At 46.2% G+C, this 19325-nt stretch overlaps 1 protein-coding gene across 1 annotated transcript; it reads right to left on the minus strand.

Annotated features, from left to right (window-relative positions):
- Positions 1-3454: 3454 nt before the first annotated feature.
- Positions 3455-5302, minus strand: LOC144160055 (uncharacterized). Its single transcript, XM_077691673.1, has 3 exons — positions 4663-5302; positions 3615-4066; positions 3455-3535 (listed from the first exon to the last, which is right to left on the minus strand). The coding sequence occupies exons 1-3, from the start codon at positions 5300-5302 to the stop codon at positions 3455-3457; spliced, it is 1173 nt and encodes a 390-aa protein (XP_077547799.1).
- Positions 5303-19325: the final 14023 nt, after the last annotated feature.

A 19325-nucleotide genomic window follows, 5' to 3' on the forward strand; every position in this document is an offset into this window, starting at 1 on the left:
CCGATAAAATTGCATCTTTCCAGGTTGTTCTCACTATTACATTTTTTATATTGCCATGATACTCTGTGCTTTATGAAAGAGATGTTTCTTTTTCCTTTCATTGTGAAGTGCTCCTCACGCGCTTTTAAATAGGCCTGGCTCTCGTTTATCCATATGAACAGATAATTCTTTTTTGTTACACGCGGAATAATTGCTTGTTCAACGAATATGGATTCGTTACAACCGTCGTCATCAAAGTCCGGAACTCCCAACATTACTGTGATAAATTATAACCAAAGTTGAGTGGTATCTTGCCTTCACGTATCACTAAGATGTTGCAGACACTCTTCACTATCTGCTAGTAGTACTGCCATCTGCATATATCAGTGCCGAGATATGTTGTTCCACTTGCTGTCGTTAGCGGCTACAACATAGATTGAAGCATATTTTACTGTATTCAAGCTTCCTTTCTTGTGTTCCTATGTACAGCATGAACAGAAATGGGTACAGAGGACGACCCCACTCTAAACCAAAGTGTTTTATTATGGGATACACAAACATTTGAGGGATGTCATCTCCGTCCCAGAAACGACGCCAGTAAAACGAAGCAAGCGGCCAGTAAAAGGTGCATCCCTGGACTAATGGAACCTTTAAAACTAAAGGGTACGTTATACTTAGGGTGGTTCGTTTTCGGGTTTAATACTTTAACACAAAATTGTTTTATGCCGGGATACACCAAGATTTCACTGGCGTCATATCCGTCACGGAAATAACGCCAGTACCCCTTTGCCGAAGCGACCTGCCAGCAGGACGTCGCTCGCCAAGAACTCCCACAAGGCAGCCGCTGAACCGCAAATTATGCTCACCTGCAGAATTCCCTGTACATTTCACTTGCATGTTTCACCGATTCCTATGACAGAGAAATCAACCACAATTTTTTTGTACCTACCGATTTTTGCTACACTTTAGGTCCCCCCCCTCAGTATTTTCCCTTCGCTATCATTGTAAATTCCCTGAAACAGGTGTATCATCATCATCATCATCATGTCTAAGCCCAAAGCAGGGCAAAGGCCTGTCCCTTAGATCTCCAACAATCCCGGTCATGAGCTAACTGCGACCAATGTATCCCCCAAAACGTCTTGATCTCATTACCAACCTAACTTCCTGCCGACCCCTGCCACGCTCGCCTTCTTTAGGGACCCAATTTGTTACCCTTAACGACGAATTGTTATCTTGCCTTCGCATTACATGTCCTGCCCACACCCATTTCGTCTTCGTAATTTTTACTTATATATCATTAGCACGCGTTTCATTCCTGACCCACTCCTCTCCTCTTGTCCTTTAGCGTTACACCAATAATCTTCCGTTGCAATCCTCGCTGAGTCGCCCTCAATCTAAGTTAAACCATTGTTTCAGCCTTTAAATTACTGCCCCGTAGGTGAGTACCAGTAAGATGCAGCTGTTATACACTTTTCTTTTCGGGGACAATGGTAGTCTCGCATTTATTTTCAGAGAATTCCTGTCGAATTCACTGAGCCCCTATCTTATCCTCGTAATTAAGTCTGCCGCATGGTTTGGATCCGGAATCACTACTTGGGTGAAGTAGATATAATCGCTTAACACTTGCACTGCACCGCCAGCTATCTCAAACCGCTGTGCCCTCCCGAGGTTATTGAGCATTACTTTAGATTAATGCATATTATTTTCAGGCTTACGACTTTATTCTGCTTGTCCAGTGCGGTAATCATGCTTTGCAATTCTTCCCACGAGTTAGATAGCAAGGCAAAGTCATCAGCAAACCTGAGGTTATTGAGGTATTTTCTCTAACCCTTAGGCCCACCTGTTCCCAAGTTATTGTTATGAATAGTTCTAGTAAACATGCTTGAATTACGTTGGAGTGACTGTGTCTGCTCGTCTGACGCTGTTCCTTGTAGTATTCTACTGCTTTCTTTATTGCGCTCTGTAATTGCTTTGGAAACATTGTATATATCCTCTACTATGCATTTAACACACTAATACCCCTGTCACACGGCAAATCTAATGTCATTCAAAGTGAATGACATTAGCTGTTAATGACATTCGGCTCGGCCGTGCGGGTCTACACGGCGAAACAAATGTCATTTGATTGCGATAGCGGTGACGATTAGCGAGCTCGCAAAACCGCAAAAATTACATTTCAAGCGCATCTAGAATGTTTTTACACGTAATATTAAAAAAAAAACGTAACAAAGGATAATTTTTTAAATAAAAAAACAAGAAAACCATCGATTTAAGTGGCATTAGTAGACATCACAAGCCGAGACAAGTCTGCAAAAAATCCGGATTCGGCTAGCGCGCGCACTGGGGACGAGATTTTCTTTTTTGTTAGTACTTATTTATCTTTTTTTTATTTGAAAAACAACACAAAGAAGCAAATATAAGTTTACCGACAGTTTTTAGAAATAATATTCTCAGGTTTATTACTGAATTTTTCTGTCTAGGGACGCGCTACTGCTGTCGAGGCTACTCATTCGGCCGCCAACTGAGGTGTAACTGAGGTCCGAGACCTCAGTTAGCCGGTAAATGTCATTCGCCTTGAATGTCATTCGGTATTCTCGTGTAGCGCCGAATTAATGACATTTAGAGCGAATGACATTTGCTGTAAATGTCATTAGATCTGCCGTGTGACAGGGGTATAATTTTGTTAGCTCTACAATATGCGCTAAAAGTAAAACTCTCATGATGAAATTTATGACCTGTTGTTTACTTAATTTAAATGAGTCCGGAGCTGAGACAGAACTTGAAGAGTCTGTAAAAATTTACGATAGCTGTATTTTCATTTTTATGGTGTTGGTATGTCAGCGCAGTCAGTGACAAGCTGACGCACGGGCACACTTAAAAATAGGGTTTATTCACCCAAGAAGAACAAGGCCTTTTCAACTGCTCTGAAGCCAGGTCGCAAAGCGTCTCTCCGTGCCTTGTCAATCGCCCCCCGGAGTCGGGGGCGGCGTCGGAGAGGGATAGGGCCCCTCCGGGAGTAACGTTGCCTCCGGGGACACTAATTGGCGCACGGTCGGGAGGCACCGACTGGCGCGCTGTCCGGGAGTGCCGACACAGAACTGCGCTTCCGCTGGGGAGCACGAACACAACATTTCTCCCCCCCTTAGAAGAGCGCCTGCTAGCGGTCAGAGGGGGGTGTCGCTGCCGTGAGGATTTGCGTTCGTCGATGGGCTGTGGTTGCAAAGAAGACGGGAGCTGAACGTCTGCGCATGTGGCTGTCGGCATCGCAGCGATGCTTTCCATAGTGAGATAGATGTCAGGCCTGCTGACGGGTGGTGACGCACAACTTTCTTCAGAAGGGGCTGGTTTGCTTGAAGACGGCCTCAGCTGGCGGAGCTGATTGAGGTGCCGCCGAGTTGCCGTGCCGGAAATCTCGACGAGCCACGACCGCAGGCCAATCCGTTTTTCACGGTCGCTGGGACACGTTCTGGCTGTGTTAAAACTGGCGGGCGAGCATGCGTTCTCCCTTTTGTATCCACCGGCTGCGCGGGGGCTGCTGCAGCTGGGGCTGCTGCCACTCCAAACGGAAGTCGTTTAACCCTGTACAGGCCCCTTGCAGTGTTTATAGTGAGCAATTCAGATGTTTCTTCGCTCACCTTCAGCTGTTGGTACGCCTGGGTCACATCCAGCGGGCTGAAAATTCGGCCTCCACGAAATGTGCTGAAAACCTCCTGTGGCGTTGGTAGTGGGTACGCAGAAGTTTTCGTTGCCAGGTTCACGCTGCTCCTGTAGTCTCCACAAAGGCGTAAAGTTCCGTCTTTTTTCCTGATTCCGACAAGTGGTGTGGCCCAGTCTGAGTGCTGCGTCGGCTCAATGACGTCCGGCTGTTCGAGCTTGCGAAGCTCTTCGTCGTACGCCGACTGCATGGCAAAGGCTACTGGCCTGGCCTTGGGAAATTTAGGGTTGGCTACCTGATGGACCTCCAAACTGATGAGAGGTTTATTGTGCCCTGGAATATCCTTCGCTGAAGCCGTTTCGTACTTCTTTTGAAGCCGCTCCACCAGTTCCTGTCGCTCGGGAATATTTTCCTCGGTAGCCTGGTTGATACCTCCGATCGTTATCCCAAGGGGCCTCGAACCAATTTCGGCCCAAAAGGCTACATCCGGACCCTCGCACGATAAGTAGTGGTAGCTGACAGGTTGTGCCGTTGTACCAAACGTCTACGTTGGCACTTCCCAGTAGTGGCAACGCCTGCCCTGACCACGTTCTCAGATGCCTGTCGTCGTCGAGCAAGATGGGTTCATGCTGCTGCAAGGTCTGGTGATACGTCGGTTCGCTAATTAGCGTACATGCTGCTCCGGAATCTACCTCGAAGTGGATCGGCTGGTGATGCACGGTCACGTCGATCATGATCTTCGGTTGCGTGCATAGGTTGAGAACGGTGTTTAGGTCGTAGAGCGCCGGTGATGCTGGTAAACTACAGTGTGTCTCGGCCTGCGTTATGGCCTCTGAAGCATTCACGCTCTTGTGCCGTTCAGCCGGGGGTGCCCTCGACTGCTTCCTTTTCGTTATGCATGCCTTCTCAGTGTGACCTCGTTTCTTCCAAAAATGGCACGTTGCGCCTTGAAGCTTGCATGACTGCAGGATGTGCTGCTCATCGCAGCGCCATCAGCGCTGCGCCTTAGGTGGTTTTTTGCAACTTGCCTGGTAGGGCTGGAAGTTGGTGATTTGCGAGGTATGCCGGTTCGGTGGGCTTCCGTATGTCACGCTGCTGCTTTCCGGCACTCTCCGCTCGAATTGCGATGTCATAAGCATTTGCGAACGTCAAGTCGGTCTCAGCAAACAGGCGCAGTTGTAGGAAGTCGTCCCGCAGTCCGCACACAAATTGGTCACGGAGCATAATGTCCAGTGGTAGCTTGGTAGGGTTCGCAGGTAGCGTGGCGACTGGGTGTTCGGTAGCTACCATTGTGGTGGGCAGCGTTCCGAAGTTGCAGCCGGCGGCCAGTTTTTTCAGTGCCGCAACGTAGGCGCTGACCGCTTCTCCCTCCATCTGGTCTTTTTGTTGAAAAAGTACCCTTTTGTACACTTCGAATGGCCTTACGTCGTAGTGCTTCTGCAGTGCAGCAACGATGTGGTCGTAGTACACTGCCGCTGGTGTGCTTGGCTGAACTAAGGAGCAGACCGTGTCGTACGTACCCTCCCCACACAGCGTGAGCAGTTGTGCCTTTTTCTTGCTGGGGCCTACGATGTTGTTGGCCTCAAAGTAGAATGGATGGCGTCCAAACCATGATCCCCACGAGGTGCCGTTGAATTCAGGCAATCGTCCTGATGCGTGCGTAGCCATTGCGTAGCACTCTGCCTTTCAACGTGGGTCGCACAAACACTTCCTCGTCGCCACTGTTATGTGCACATGTGCACGCACGGGCACACTTGAAAATAGTGTTTATTCACCCAAGAAGAACACGGCTTTTTTGACTGCTCTTAAGCAAGGTTCCAAAGCGTCTCCCCGTGCATTGTCCATCGCACCGCGGAGTCGGGGGCGGCGTCGGCGAGGGAAAGGGCCCCTTGCGGGGGACACTAATTGGCACGCTGTCGGGAGGCACCGAAACAGAACTGCGCTTCCGCTGTGGAGCACGGACACAACAGGTGTGTTCGGCAGCAAACAAACTTTCGTATTCGTCTCCTGTAAAAACGCCCGCATTCTTCTTAAGGTCTATTGTGAAGACGAAGATTAAACCTTTGGAAGCGCATGAATCAGCAGAGACACGATTTGAGGTGTCTGTGAAAAAAGAAGAGTATGAGTGCTTATCCTGCCAGCACAAAAGCATAAAATATATTGTACATGCTTTTTTCGGGGCATTCATTTTCTCAATATGAGTGAGAGTTTATTATCCACCCTATTCTGAAGAAGCTTGAGCAGGTGTGTTTTAGTGGAACAGGTTAATAACCGAGGACAGCGCATGCATCTATCCTGTATTTCAAAAGGGCCGCTAGCCCCCATCCACGACTTCGGTAGACTTTCTGGCAGCGATATTTTTTTCAGTGTCTCAATCAGTGTTTCAAGGCTACCGGCTTTAAACCGAGAGCGAGACGATATATTGCTTTAGAAAGTGCTCCGCCACAATTGACTTTTTTTGCATACTGCGATATTTCAATACATGGATCTGAAGCTCTGTTTGAAGTTACTCCATTTGGGGGCACTGCATTTAAATCTGCATTGCTCGTTACAACAGAGCACCATAGTCAAGAGGTGTCAAACTCTTCAAGAATAAAGACAAGCTTGCTTCATTCAGGCTTTCTAATAAACATGTCTAGACGACACCGGCAACCATGTGCAATAAAGATACCAAAATTGGGCCATATCTGTATTTCACAACGACCGTTCTGCGTATACCTCTAGTCACTACATGCATGGTCATCTCGAGCTCCCGACATTTCTCTAGATGTGTCGTCTCGATCCCTTTTCTGAAACCCCTATATTACCAGCAAACGGACGCAAATCACGTTTCTATTGAGATTGCTGGGACGATCGGCATCGATGGGAATTTCGGCCGTAAGGGGATCTTCAGAGAGAAGCAGACAAAATGCGTAAGTGTCGCAATAGTAGTCTGCAAATGCGTATATGCCTTGTGAATTCCTGTTATTCTTTCGACCCTCAGCTCCAAATGGCAGTGCGAATACCTTCGCTTATATTGTGAATAAAGGAGTTTCCACTATTGTGTCAAGCCCGGACGACTACCATTTTGACTGCACTTTCATTTGGAAACTGCAGGTAAAAAGTAAAAAAAACGATCGCCCCGTATCTTCTCTTTTCATTGCAAGTGTCGAGGAAAGATGATAGTCTACTGGCGCCCCGGCCAAGTAAATGCCTCCTTCTCTTTCTGCTCACCTCTCATGCTGTTCTTCGCCAGTGTCGTTCCTTCCGAGATAAACACACTAGCGCTAGGATCAAGTCTATTTTCTAGTATTCTTACGTAATGCTCATCTGCACCCTGATTCCGCAACGTCTGAATGACTGCTGAGGTGTTGACCGAGTCAAATGCTTTCTTAAAATCTATGAAGGCTATATGTAGTGATTGAGTATTCTCCGCGTATTTCTCTATCACCTAATTGATTGTGTGAATATGGTCTATTGTTGAATAGCCTCTACAAAACCCTGCTTGTTCGTTAGCTTGACTGAAGTCTGAGGTTGCGGAAATTCTGTTACCGATTACCTTGGGAAGTACATTGTAAACGATTGACAGTAAACTGATCGGCCTACCCGCCGCGGTGGCTCAGTGGCTCAGTGGCTAAGGCGTTGTGCTACTGAGCACGAGGTCGCGGGTTCGATTCCCGGCCGCGGCGGTCGCTTTTCTGATGGAGGCGAAAAGCAAAAACGCCCGTGTGTACGAGATTTCGGCGCACGATAAAGATCCCCAGGTGGTCAAAATTAATCCGGAGCCCTCCACTACGGCGCGCCTCATCGCCTGCGTTGCGTCAGCGCGTTAAACCCACACAATCAATCAATCAAACTGATCGGCCTGTAATTTTTCAAGTCCTTCATGTCACCGTTCCTGTGCATTAGAATGACGTTCGCGCTTTTTCATGATTCCCGTACACTCGGCGTCATTAGGCATTGCGTATACTGGTTCGCCAGTTTGTCTAGTGTAATTTGCTCACCATCCTTCTAGAGGTATGCTGTTATCGAATCATCACCAGGTACTTCGCCCTCTTGCATTTCTTTCAAAGCCTTCTTTATTTCTTCCGCCGTTACCGGTGGAATGACTACCTCCTCTGTGTGACTTCCTTGTTCAGTATTATCCTGGATGTCGTGGCTTCTGTACAGATCTCTATAAAACTCCTCGCCTACTATAACTGTTTTATCCCTGTTTGTGATGGAATTACCTTGCTTATTTTTCAACGTATACATGGGATTTTTACCGAAACCTTGACTGCTCTTCACTGCTTTCAGGCTGCCTCCGTATTTAGCAGCATGCTCAATATTCTGCATGTTATAGCTCCGTCAGCTGTCTTACACTTATTGATTGACTTCAAAAGCTCAGCTGATTCAACTCTGTCACCTCTTGGCGGTCATAACATTTTTTATTAAACAAAATAACTAGAAGCCGCCTAACTTCTCAAGAAACACACGCATACTCACAAACATATCCAAACCTACGCACGCGTCTGGGAGACCTATTCCAAGACACTGCAACACCCGTCCTAGAGATCTCTGATCTCCAAACACCACCTCTCCGCATTGTGTCATGTTATACCACATGATGAATATTTACTTTGAAAGCAACCAAAGCGATCAAAGTAATTGAAATATCTACCCCAAGTTGTGCCCGTTATTTGTGATCGTATTTTCTAACGTCTAGACAAGAAGAGATTGCCAATTCCCACATTTCCGTGGTATGAAAATGAATGCACCAGCAGGTAAATTTTCATTAAAGCAGCTGCTCAACCGCTTCCGAGCTACAACAACCGCTTTTCTTTTTCGCGTCTTCCCCAGTCTCCCCCCACGTGGTGTGCAACTTCACAGTTCCCATCGGCAATGACCACTGGCTTCTCTCTACCAACTCGAGGCACTATGGTGCCATGGTTGATTAGGAGTGCGAAAAGAATTACATCCTGGATGGTGCACCGAGGCGTCTGTGCATGGAGAACGGCACCTGGAGCAGAGAGGAGCCACTCTTCCTGGGTAAGTGGATCGAGTAAATTATGAAGCACAGTGTTTTACTCAATCAGCATGCATTCCGTGCTGAGTGTCTCATCCTCAATGATGAGCCATGGTACATGCGTCGTGAGTGGGTTGAAATATAGGGCACCTAATTACTTTATTCATTTAACCACACTAGTATTCCTCTGGCCTGCAGGGCACAGCATTTGTAAGAAGTGGGAGCGACGGCGGTTAACGGTTTTGTTTTTATGCCTTGGCTTGTGCAGAGTGCGTGGCACTAATTAACCCGTGCTGCATGCGCCACTTGCAGTAGTAGTTTGCGTTTTCACTTCAGTGGCTCAGGCGAATAGTGACGAGTTTAGTCTAACTAGCGCGTTTCTGTGCGATCATGTTGAAGGTAGTGTGTGTGTAGCAGTTTGGCCTCGCGTGCATGTGTTTCCCATTAGGGTCTCTCCTACAGCAAGCAGCTCTTGCTACGTCTACGATATATGCAGGCTCCACTCCCGTCTAATCCCCTCTTTTTTGGGCGACAGATGTGTGCTGCCCGGAACCGAAGGCCAGTGACAGCTGGACGGTGAATTAATTCCCCAGCTGCCTAGTTGGCGCATCGGTCGAGTACACACTGTTAGCGGAGATGCGAGCTGAGGGGGCTCAGAGCGCGGGTCTGCCAGAGCACTGGTCGCTGCAGCGGGAACGCGCCTACCTGTGCCATTGACTTTCCTCCCTCCCTCAGTAAACAACCACCACGCAAGTGCACCCGATTGTGGTGTGTGCGAAACTTCCCGTGGAAGTTATTAGATAAACAAAACACCATACAAAACACCAGGTCCAGGAAAACCTGTACGCCGTATGAGTGCCGGAGTTTCAGTTCAGCCTTTAAGGTTCGCAAACTAGGTATAAAACCCAATTAAACGTTCACTGTAAATGTTTATGCCGAAGCTTCGACACGCGTGGCGTGGCATTTTATTAGTAACAATTTTCCTCGTCACGCCTACATTTTATGATATTTGCGCACAGTTTCAAAACAGTAGATAATTATGGAGCCGAGAATAAATGAAAAGAAACGCAAGTAACAACAACGAACTGAAATATTCAATAGCCGTGTCAAACGTACACCATTTGTTTCGTAACCGCAGTGGTCGTACGGCTTGCGTAATAAAGTTTTCGAATTGTAATTAAAAACAATTTGAGCAAAATGGCTTGAGTGAGCCCGCCGAATTTAATAGCAAACAAGAAGCAAAGCTTAGAAAACAGCAAGAACCCTGCAAGAAGCAATTTATATCATAAATTTTGTTGTTGTAATAAAACTTACATATCAGCGCACTTCAACTGCACACGTCAACAAACAACGAAGGAGCAAAACACAAGAGCAAAACACAGGCAACGTTAGTTTTCGTTCCTGGGCATTTAACTGTTCTCTTCTCTATTTTACACATAGTGGTCAATTGCGGAACACCTACCCTGGTAAGCAACGGTAGAGGAATAGTCCTGACCGGGACCACCACTTTCGGTAGCTTTGTTGAGTACGAGCGTATCCTGTTTTGACGTGGCCATCCCTTCGCTGTCACCACTGTTGTAACGTTGCCATCCGCGGCTTGCACCACTGTTGCAAATTTGCCTTGCTCAGCCCGGTGCTACAGTGGTGCAGAAAGGAGTGACGAAGTTGTCCAGCCAATGGTGAGGTAAAGAAGCACTTATATACAGTATGTATAAGCGTAACAAGGGCGTTACATGGCACGCACAAAAGCGACAGCCCGTCTCAACTCGCTGCCTTCGTTGAATGCCGCCTCACCGCAGCTTCCGGGCTGCTTTTACACCCTCTGAAGTCTGTTGCCGCCGCGAGAACTTCAAATTCCTTCAGTGAAGACTATCTCCTGGAAGCAGTTTAAATTCGACTATTGCAAGAGAAGTGATTGCGACAGGCGATCCTCAGAGAAGTGAAAAGGAGACTTTTTGGCGCCATTCGCCGGCCTGTTGGAGCACGTCTGCCGCAGGCCATTTGACCGAGACGTGATTCTGCCCATGCGTCGGCGCGTCGCCAGGCGAAGCGAATTTGTTGCGGGTGCTCTGGCACAACATTTATTTATTCCCCAATTGTGAAGAAGCCGTTTATCTTTTTTTCTGTTAACTTATATCGATCGATCAGCCTAACTACCGTCGACTCTAACATTTATATGAAGGCGGTGGCGAGAAGGTCGCAGTCACTAATTTAGCAATCGGTTGTTGATTGATTGATTGTAGGGTTTAACGCACCGACGAAACTCAGGCAATGAGGTGCGCCGTAGTGCAGGGCTGCGGAATAATTTTGACCACCTAGGGACCTTTAACGTGCGCCAAAATCTCGTACACAGGGGCGTTTTTGCTTTTCCACTCCATCAAAAAAGCGGCCGCTGCGGCCGGGAATCGAACCCGCGACCTCGTGCTCAGCAGCCCAATGCCATAGCCACTGAGCCACCGCGGCGGGTAGAAATGGGTTGTGCCACACCATATGTGCGGAACAAAACGACGTTTAATATGCACCAATACGCACGTGGCTAGGGTCATCTTGGGGCATTGCGATGCCTTTGACGGTCAGGTTGTAATGTTGCAACTTTACTTGGAGAAGGCATTCGATAGGGGGTCGCAGGAATTGGGCGTATATGAGATCATACAGGTATTGGAAGAATATCACATAAAGTGCTAAAAATGCCATATGCAAACTGCATAACACGAATTGTAACAGATTTCCATGAAAACTTTTAAGTGCGATGTTCTGCTAGGCAAAGTTGTCTGTTGTCTTCCGCTGCCGTTTGCGTTTAGTACTTCAGGCGCTTTTGTTTGGGCGTAATTCACCAATGAGTAATTTGGGGATTTTACTCCAGTCTAGGCATATTAAATTTGTGGCGTATGCAGACGACAGTGCTGTATTTTGTGAAGACCAAGAGAGCATGCACACAGCTGTCAAAATCACGAACTTTTTGCAAGCTGGCTGGTACGGTTATCAATTGGTACAAGACCATGGGTCTTTGACACGAAAACTGTATCGACCGGCCACCCGTATTCCAAAACGATAAATAGGCGTAGTTGACGACCAAATCTATTGATGTGCCGATCGAACACTATCGCGTAGATTTGCAGTACTGAGAAGAAGTAGAAAGAAAGGTGAGAGGGAAGTGAACAATCAGGAAAGACGTAATCTGTCCATGTTGTCCCAAGCCACCTCGTGTAATAGTTTTTTTTTTTGTGACCACGATGATGGGATTTGAGTATGTCGCGTGTGAATGTGCAAAAAAACACTGCACAGGGTATTGGTGGTAATATTTTGGCGTCGACCTGGAAGTGAAGTAAAGTGAAGCGACCCGCGAAGCTATGAGGCTACGGAGTCCATGCTGCTTCCTGACGCAAGAAAGAGAAAGACGACCTGCAGTCAGCTAATTTAATAATTCCGGCGACAAAAGAAAGCGTTAAGCATGGGATAAATAGGCGTTGATTAGACCTCGTATTTCCGTCAGCGTATTTTTGTTCTTGCTGGCAGAGTCGTCATCGAATGATTCAAGACCGGTGCCGTAAAGCTTGGACGCACAAGCGCATGGTACGCCAGTTCGCTACTTCTGAGTAATGTCTTTGCAAATCTTAATTCTTGGTCGGGATCTCTTGCATATTTTATTTAGTTATTTATTTATATATTTACTTATTTATTTCAGTACCCTAAGGGCCCGTCAGGGCATTACATAAGGGGGGATTTGATTATACAAAACAGAATGCAAAAAAGTACAGATAAACAAATGTTACAAGTGTGAACACACACAAAAAACACCGCGAGATAAATGTACACAGGAAGGAAGAATTACACAGCACTTTCAGCTTGAAGGTGACCGAGTAAAGCGGCCTGAAATAGAGATGCACCCGCTAGGGATGCTATACTGGCGGGTAGATGGTTCCAGTCATTTATTGATAGGAGGAGGGGAGATGATTTGATTTTTTCTGCCCGGGCAAAAACTGGTGACACCTTGTGGGCATGATCAACACGTAACGAGATGTGATGCGCTGGAAAAATATCTTTTGAAGAAAATAGCGAGCCGTTGTACTACAGTGAGTGGAAATAAACAAGACGAGATAATTTACGACGCACGTTAAGGTTTAGAAAACCTAGAGAATTTTTAAGAGCCGATACACCTTGGTCTGGAGAGTAAGAACGCAAAATAAACCTTGCAGCCTTGTTCTGGACTGCCTCGAGTAGGTTAGTCAAATTATCTTGATGAGAATTCCAGATGATCGATGCATATTCTAGTGAAGACCGGATCAGAGTAGTGTACACATGAACTCTAGTATCAGCATTGGCTAAAAATAAACTTCGTTTAAGAAAACCTAATTTTTTAAAGCCTTATTGTAATTGATTCTATATCAGCTCTCCATGACCGATCAGACGTTAAGAAGATGCCGAAATATTGAAGTTTTTTTACCTTTTCAATAACAGTGCCGTTTACTACGTAAGAGGTCGTAGGGGTTCTAGAAAGCATACAAAATATCATGTGATTTGTTTTTAAAGGGACACTGAAGTGATATGTACACATTGCGGGATTACTTGCGCAAATTGTAGTCCGGAGTCCCCGGGCAATGTTTCGACCACTCTGGGCGCGTTTACGCGATTTTATTTAGTAGAAAAATAATTCGAAAACGCTGTCCTCCTCTCTTTACGCTCGCCCATTTTCTGCGGCGTTTTCGTGTGACGTCGTGAGGAGCCGATCTCGCAATTGGCTGCGCTACTACACGGCTCCCCGGCCTTCAGACAGAGTCAGTCGGCCCAGCGTTTCGTCCGCCGGCCGCCGACGGGTCGTCGCGATTCGTTAGCTCAGTTGAAACGAAGCCAGGACACGTTTGTGAATGGAAGAATCTGCCTTTATTTACTTGGTTAGTTTCTACACTGTATCTAGCTCCAAGTCAAGGTAGCTTCACACAAGCGCTGCACAAGCGCACATGCGCCGCTTTGCTGACTGGTGCGCCAGTAGGAAAATATAAGGCCTCTTGAAGGCGGGAGAAGAGTCAGCGAAGTCAATATAGGTACTAAGAAAATAAAATCAACTGATATTTTTACCGTACAGCGTAAAACTAGGGTGCGGGAAGCACTTTTTTGCGCTGGGCGAACAAGCGCAGCGGTCAGCAGCACGACTACGCATCTGCGAACGCTTTTCCGTCTACGAAATGCAATTGCTAGACGTGAGCTATTGTGGAAACTCGGGGGACGCTTACTGCACGAGCGCAATACAACAAATAATCACCTAAGCTGCTTGAAATTCCAAAACTAAATAAAAGTGTAAACTGGTTGTACAACATATACCTTATGTGACCAAGGCCAGCGGAGCCCGCCCTGTGGCCGAGTGGTCTGAGGCGCTGGGTATGTCACCGCAAGTGTTTTGCAAGTCACGAGTTCGAATCCCCGCGGGTACGTCCTTTTTTTTTTTTTTGTAAGTTAACTTTTTTGTTTTCCGCCGATGTTTTCTATACTGAGTTCGCCTTTTTTGGGGCCGCAACGTTCATGGCTCCACGAACTAGTTCACAGAACGCGCGCAGGCTGGCACTGGCGCGCTAGCGAGTTCTCGTTGGCGTGCTGTTGCCATAAGCACCCACTGCTTGCGGGCAGTGGGTACAGGCCCGAATGAACAGACCCTTGCCCTGGTGCGAACACGCTTTTTACGATACAGGCATGAGTGAGGCAAGCTCCAAATATGGGGGAAAAGCGCATGACATTTGGGCGTCTGCGGGTACGCGGAGGGCGTCCATGCACTGCGTAGGCCTCGGCTAGTGAATGCTACGATTCCAAACCGTCCTCGGAGGCTTATCTTTATGCATTTTTACAGCTGACAACATGGCAGAAGAGCGGTACGATGATTACTGAGTTATTGAGAATGCCCATCCAATAACGCCACCGGTTGTGTTTTACAGAACCGAAACCGAAACCGAAACTTGTTTGGTTGCTCACCTTGGGCATCGTCTAATCACGGTGCCCGCTTCTCCCAACGTCACAGCTTTAGTTGGTGCGGGCGCCGCAAACCGCGCATGGTAGTTTTTCTTCTTTCGCGCTTTGTAAAATAATTACCGATTTGTCAACCGGATAAACGATGAAAAGTGTGCTAATTTGAGACAGTCTACGCAGTGCAAGCAAAAACGGGAGCTTGACAAATTCACTTTAGTGTCCCTTTAAATGCAGAGCATTTCAGTTACTCACGATGTCACCCGCGTTGACGTCCGTAGTCGTAGTCCGCACCCCTCTCCCTACACTATATAAAGAAATACTATCCGGCGCCTCGCTTCGATCCCTCGACCCTGCGGGCGGAACGCAATGTACATGGTGCTCTCCCCACTTCGCCACAAAGCCGACACAGAATGGGAGGCTACGAACGCGCCTTATATCCTTGACTCATTCAAACTACGTCAAGAAGCTGCTGATACAACGCATTCACTGCCACCAACTCCCCAAACACTAAACGTTAGCGCAATACACCCACCCCATATGCGACACATTTACTCGATTCCCCCTCGCGGGGAGATGGGCCCAATTTTTTCGGTATTTACTTGCATTTGCCATCTCTCGCACCACTCAGTTAGCTTAGTTGGGTCATCCTGAAGGTCAGTAACATCATCTGGGGTAGATATCTGCCTATACAAAACACAGTCATCAGCAAAAAACCCGAATAGTTGAAGTCATGTTAGTGGCAATGTCATTTATGTAGACCAAGAAAAGCTAAGGGCCCAAGACAGAGCCTTGGGGAACGCCAGATTTAACACATGCGGTCTTTGAAACACAGTTATTTATTATTACTGATTGAGAGCGTTCCGACAAGAATTCTTTTACCCAGCTAGTTACGCTTTCATGAAGTTTCAAGGCGGCCAGTTTCCGGAGTAGACGGTTGTGAGGCAGACGATCAAAGGCTTTGCACCGGTCAATGAAAACTGCATCGTTATAATTCTTGGTATGTAAAGCTTCATGAATGTCTGTTACTAATTCGAACGAATAACTGAGTTTGACATGACCGTTTATGCCTAAAGCCATGCTGATTTTCGAAAAGCAAGTTATTCACATTTAAATGTGACATTATATTGGGTGTAAGTGATGTGTTCGAGCAATTTGCAGCATATGGAAGTTAAGGAAATTGGTCTGTAGTTGGATGGAGAATTTCTATCGCCAGATATAAACAGAGGCTATACATAAGCAAGTTTCCAATCGTCTGGAATGCATCCAGTGTCTAGAGATTGCTGAAATAATAGCGAAAGTAAAAAGGCTGAGCATGGAGTGTTATTTTTAGAAGCTTTGTCCCGATACCATCAGGACCTGGACTGGAGCTCTTTTCTTCCTGCTTAAGCACCTCTTTTTGCTTGAAGTGAACCAAGGAGCATTAGTTCTTGTTCTAATTGTGGTTTTTGGAATGCATGCCTGTTCTATCTCTCAGTTTATCACGAAAAATTACTCAGTTTGGTTGGCAGTATGGTTTGTAAAATTCGTTTGGAAATGCGATGAAAAGTTGGACAATAGTCGAGTCATTTTCTCGGTATCGGCCTTTTGATAGTTACGAATGTACTTTGCGGTTTTGGTTTTTATCGGAAGCGGTAGGGAGAGCAAGCAGTGCACAAAACAATGGTCACTCACTTCTTTCAGAATGCAGGTATTCGCATTGATAGGCTGATTTGTGAAAGCTAAGTCCAAAGTATGGTTCCAAACTAAATCCAAACGACAAACACCGAACAATCATCTATCCATTTGAAATCGGTATGCAAATTTTAGGCAAGAACATGTGACGCGCAAAATATTTAACGCGCACAACTTTCAATTCAAAGGAAAAAGAATATGCTAGCTTGGCTAAAGGGCGCTGCCTCATTTTTAATACTACGTTTTAAAATGATGACCGGACGTTTTCGGAAACGATTTAGGGAGAGACAAAAATTCTATATAATGGAGGTTAAATTAAAAGTTCCATCGTTTCAAGGCACGTGTGTTGCTTGAAATAAAGGCCACTCATTGAAAGATTAAAACCCGTGTGAGCCAGAAAGAAACAAATCTGTTCGGCCATCCATCTCGGCACCGCAATTTTTTGTGGCTGTGGGGAACGCCAGATCACTTGTTTGAGGCGATATCTTAGACTTTGTGAATAACAAAACACATTCCTATAGTCGCTAAGAATAGGAAAATCCTTATGTACTCGATCTCATGGAGACTCGCAGTGGTCATCATTTGTCTTTCTTGATAGAGAGAACCTGTACCATACATTTACTACAGCTATATACTTAGGATGCGGAACTTACGTCTAGTCACCCTGAAACTCTGCAAAGTGAAACGCACTTTGGATTAAATATCTCTGAGTAGTTGAGTCAGCTTACGTGCTTTGAAAGGGAAAGACTAATGACACTCATCAAGGTCTTCTGATCTGCTGCATGACATTCACGTCTCTTCGCTTTTTTGCGCCTTTTGGCGCGCACTACGGGGACAGTCTCCCACACCCTTTTATTTTGTTATATTTTATTTTGTTCAGCTGGGCGCCTGCACTAAGGGCAGCACCCGCCGCGGTGGCTCAGTGGCTAAGGCGTTGCGCTGCTGAGCATTAGGCCGCGGGTTCGATTTCCGTCAGCAGCGGCCACTTTTCTAACGGAGGCGAAAAGCAACAACGCCCGTGTGTACGAGATTTAAGCGCACGTTAAAGATCCCCAGGTGGTCAAAATTAATCGGGAGCCCTCCACTACGGCGCGCCTCATCGCCTGCGTTGCGTCGGTGCGTTAAACCGTACAATCAATCAAGATTTCGTGTACTCAGAGAAAAGTTGCGGGAAAGTAGCTAGGGTGGTGCCAATGGACAGAAGGTTCCTTTTGATATGTCCATTCCTTTTCGGAAGTTTCCGATGAAATTGACATCATTTAGATCGGGATGAAAAAGCGTTGTAAATGAACCAAAACTAGCATATTGTCTTCGTGGCCCCTTTAAGGCAATAGCCTTAATAAGAAAAGTTATGTTTGGTATGGCATAGACGTAATGTTTTAACCCTCCCGCTTTTTTTTTTCTTTCGTATTCCGTGGACTATGTAATGCGTGGAATGCGAAAATGTATTTTAAATCGTCGTAACGCTGCCTTAACAAACAACTGAGCCAACATTATCGCTAGCTTATTCAAAAACGTTATCCGACTTACGCCTCTCAGAATCAAGGAGGCCAAGTTAAATACATAAACCTTGCTGAAAAAAACATTATTTCCTAAATACCAAACTCCCTGTTCGCTTAGCGGATTCGAAGCGACATATGGGCCTCTATTAACCAACGCGTTCTGTACACCAACTCTCGGTCCCTGAGCGCCTAGTAAACCGCTTATCTCTTACCCCCAGCAACACAGCTCCAACAGAATTGTATTCCTCAGGGAGCGATTCACCATATAGTCGACAGAAAACCTTAGCGTCCCGCTGGCTGCCACAATATGATTCCTTGAGGAGCCGGCTTTTACCCATGAAGACGCAAGGCTAAGAATCAATGGCCAAAGAAAGACGTATAAAAATAAGCCACTGCAAATAAATTTACTGGTGGCTGTTGTTTTGAGCAAACGTGTGAACTCACATATGTTCGGCAAGCAGATGCGCTTGCCAGTTGTATCTAATGGACGATGCAGTGAGTGTGTGGACACAATTACTCGTTTGTTTTTTTAAGCGGATGATTGTTTCCAGCTGTTGAGAAGCCCAAACATGGAATTATTATGATAGCGGTCGTAATAACACACACAGAGATCTTGTCCCTACTTTAATCTATCAGGGCCTCCTATGGTTCCCGAATGTGTGCCATTTCATATCGTATCTTTTTTTCTCTTTTTCTCTTCCCGGGCAAGCCTCGGATTCTGCACCTAGGGGTACGGTTTTTGATGTAGCCGTGGTTGTACAGCTGAGCAGTTGGGTGAAATAAAAAACCTCTTCGTACTGTGCTAGTGCATGAACTGTTTAAAAAAATTCATGGGGGGAAGGCGGGGGGCAGTCGGAATGACTTATAAAAAAACTCCATGGCGAATCCTGTAGCGCCTTGAGCCTATTGTATCGACATCATGCTTTTTGTACGGTTGCCGAATTTGCCAGGGCACTGCATGTGTGTGCAGTTAACACGTCATTATCACCCTTTACTAACGACTGGCAGCGCATCGCAAAGAAGATCGGCCGATTACTTACTCTGAGTTATTCTGAAGATGAACATAAATAAGAGGACCCCGCCTACAGCTATATTCGGGGAGACGTTCTCGTCAAAAGTACCAGTTAGAACCCCAATGGCGAGAGAGAAATGTACAATGCACTTCTGGGTGCCTGTAAATTTTTGTCACTTTAGGTGGTGTTCAAGGATGTTGCTTCGCCAATAAAAAAGCATTTTTGCGCCAAAAAATAAACCACAAAAAACTGCACAGACTGATACAATGGCTTCCTAATGTGAATGATGCTTACTCCGCTTGTCTAGAACATGTTCTTTCCAGCCAAATATGTCTACGAGTAGCAAAATACGATAAAACATCTTCTTCTTTTACTGTTTCTTTCCGCCAATGATGGAACGTTTTACCATTGTAGCGAAGAGGTGCATTTACTTCGCTAATTTTGTTTTGTTTTTTAGAAGATGCAAGCAACACTGCCGTGTTTGCTCGTTTACGCTATTTTTATACGTAGATCCGACGTTCTTTCGCAGAATATTTTTGTTCATTTTTATGTTTTGGGGGGAAATG

The sequence above is a fragment of the Haemaphysalis longicornis genome, unplaced genomic scaffold (assembly GCF_048455015.1).
Source record: "Haemaphysalis longicornis isolate Haplotype H1 unplaced genomic scaffold, Haemaphysalis longicornis Haplotype H1 scaffold_10, whole genome shotgun sequence".
Lineage (NCBI taxonomy): Eukaryota > Metazoa > Arthropoda > Arachnida > Ixodida > Ixodidae > Haemaphysalis > Haemaphysalis longicornis.

Coding starts and splice junctions, on each gene's coding strand:
- LOC144160055 (XM_077691673.1), bottom strand. CDS start 5,302: ATGGCTACGCACGCATCAGGACGATTGCCTGAATTCAACGGCACCTCG. Junction 4,067..4,662: donor CCAACTTCCAGCCCTACCAG/GCAAGTTGCAAA, acceptor TAACGATCGGAG/GTATCAACCAGGCTACCGAG. Junction 3,536..3,614: donor AGGCGTACCAACAGCTGAAG/GTGAGCGAAGAA, acceptor TTCCGTTTGGAG/TGGCAGCAGCCCCAGCTGCA.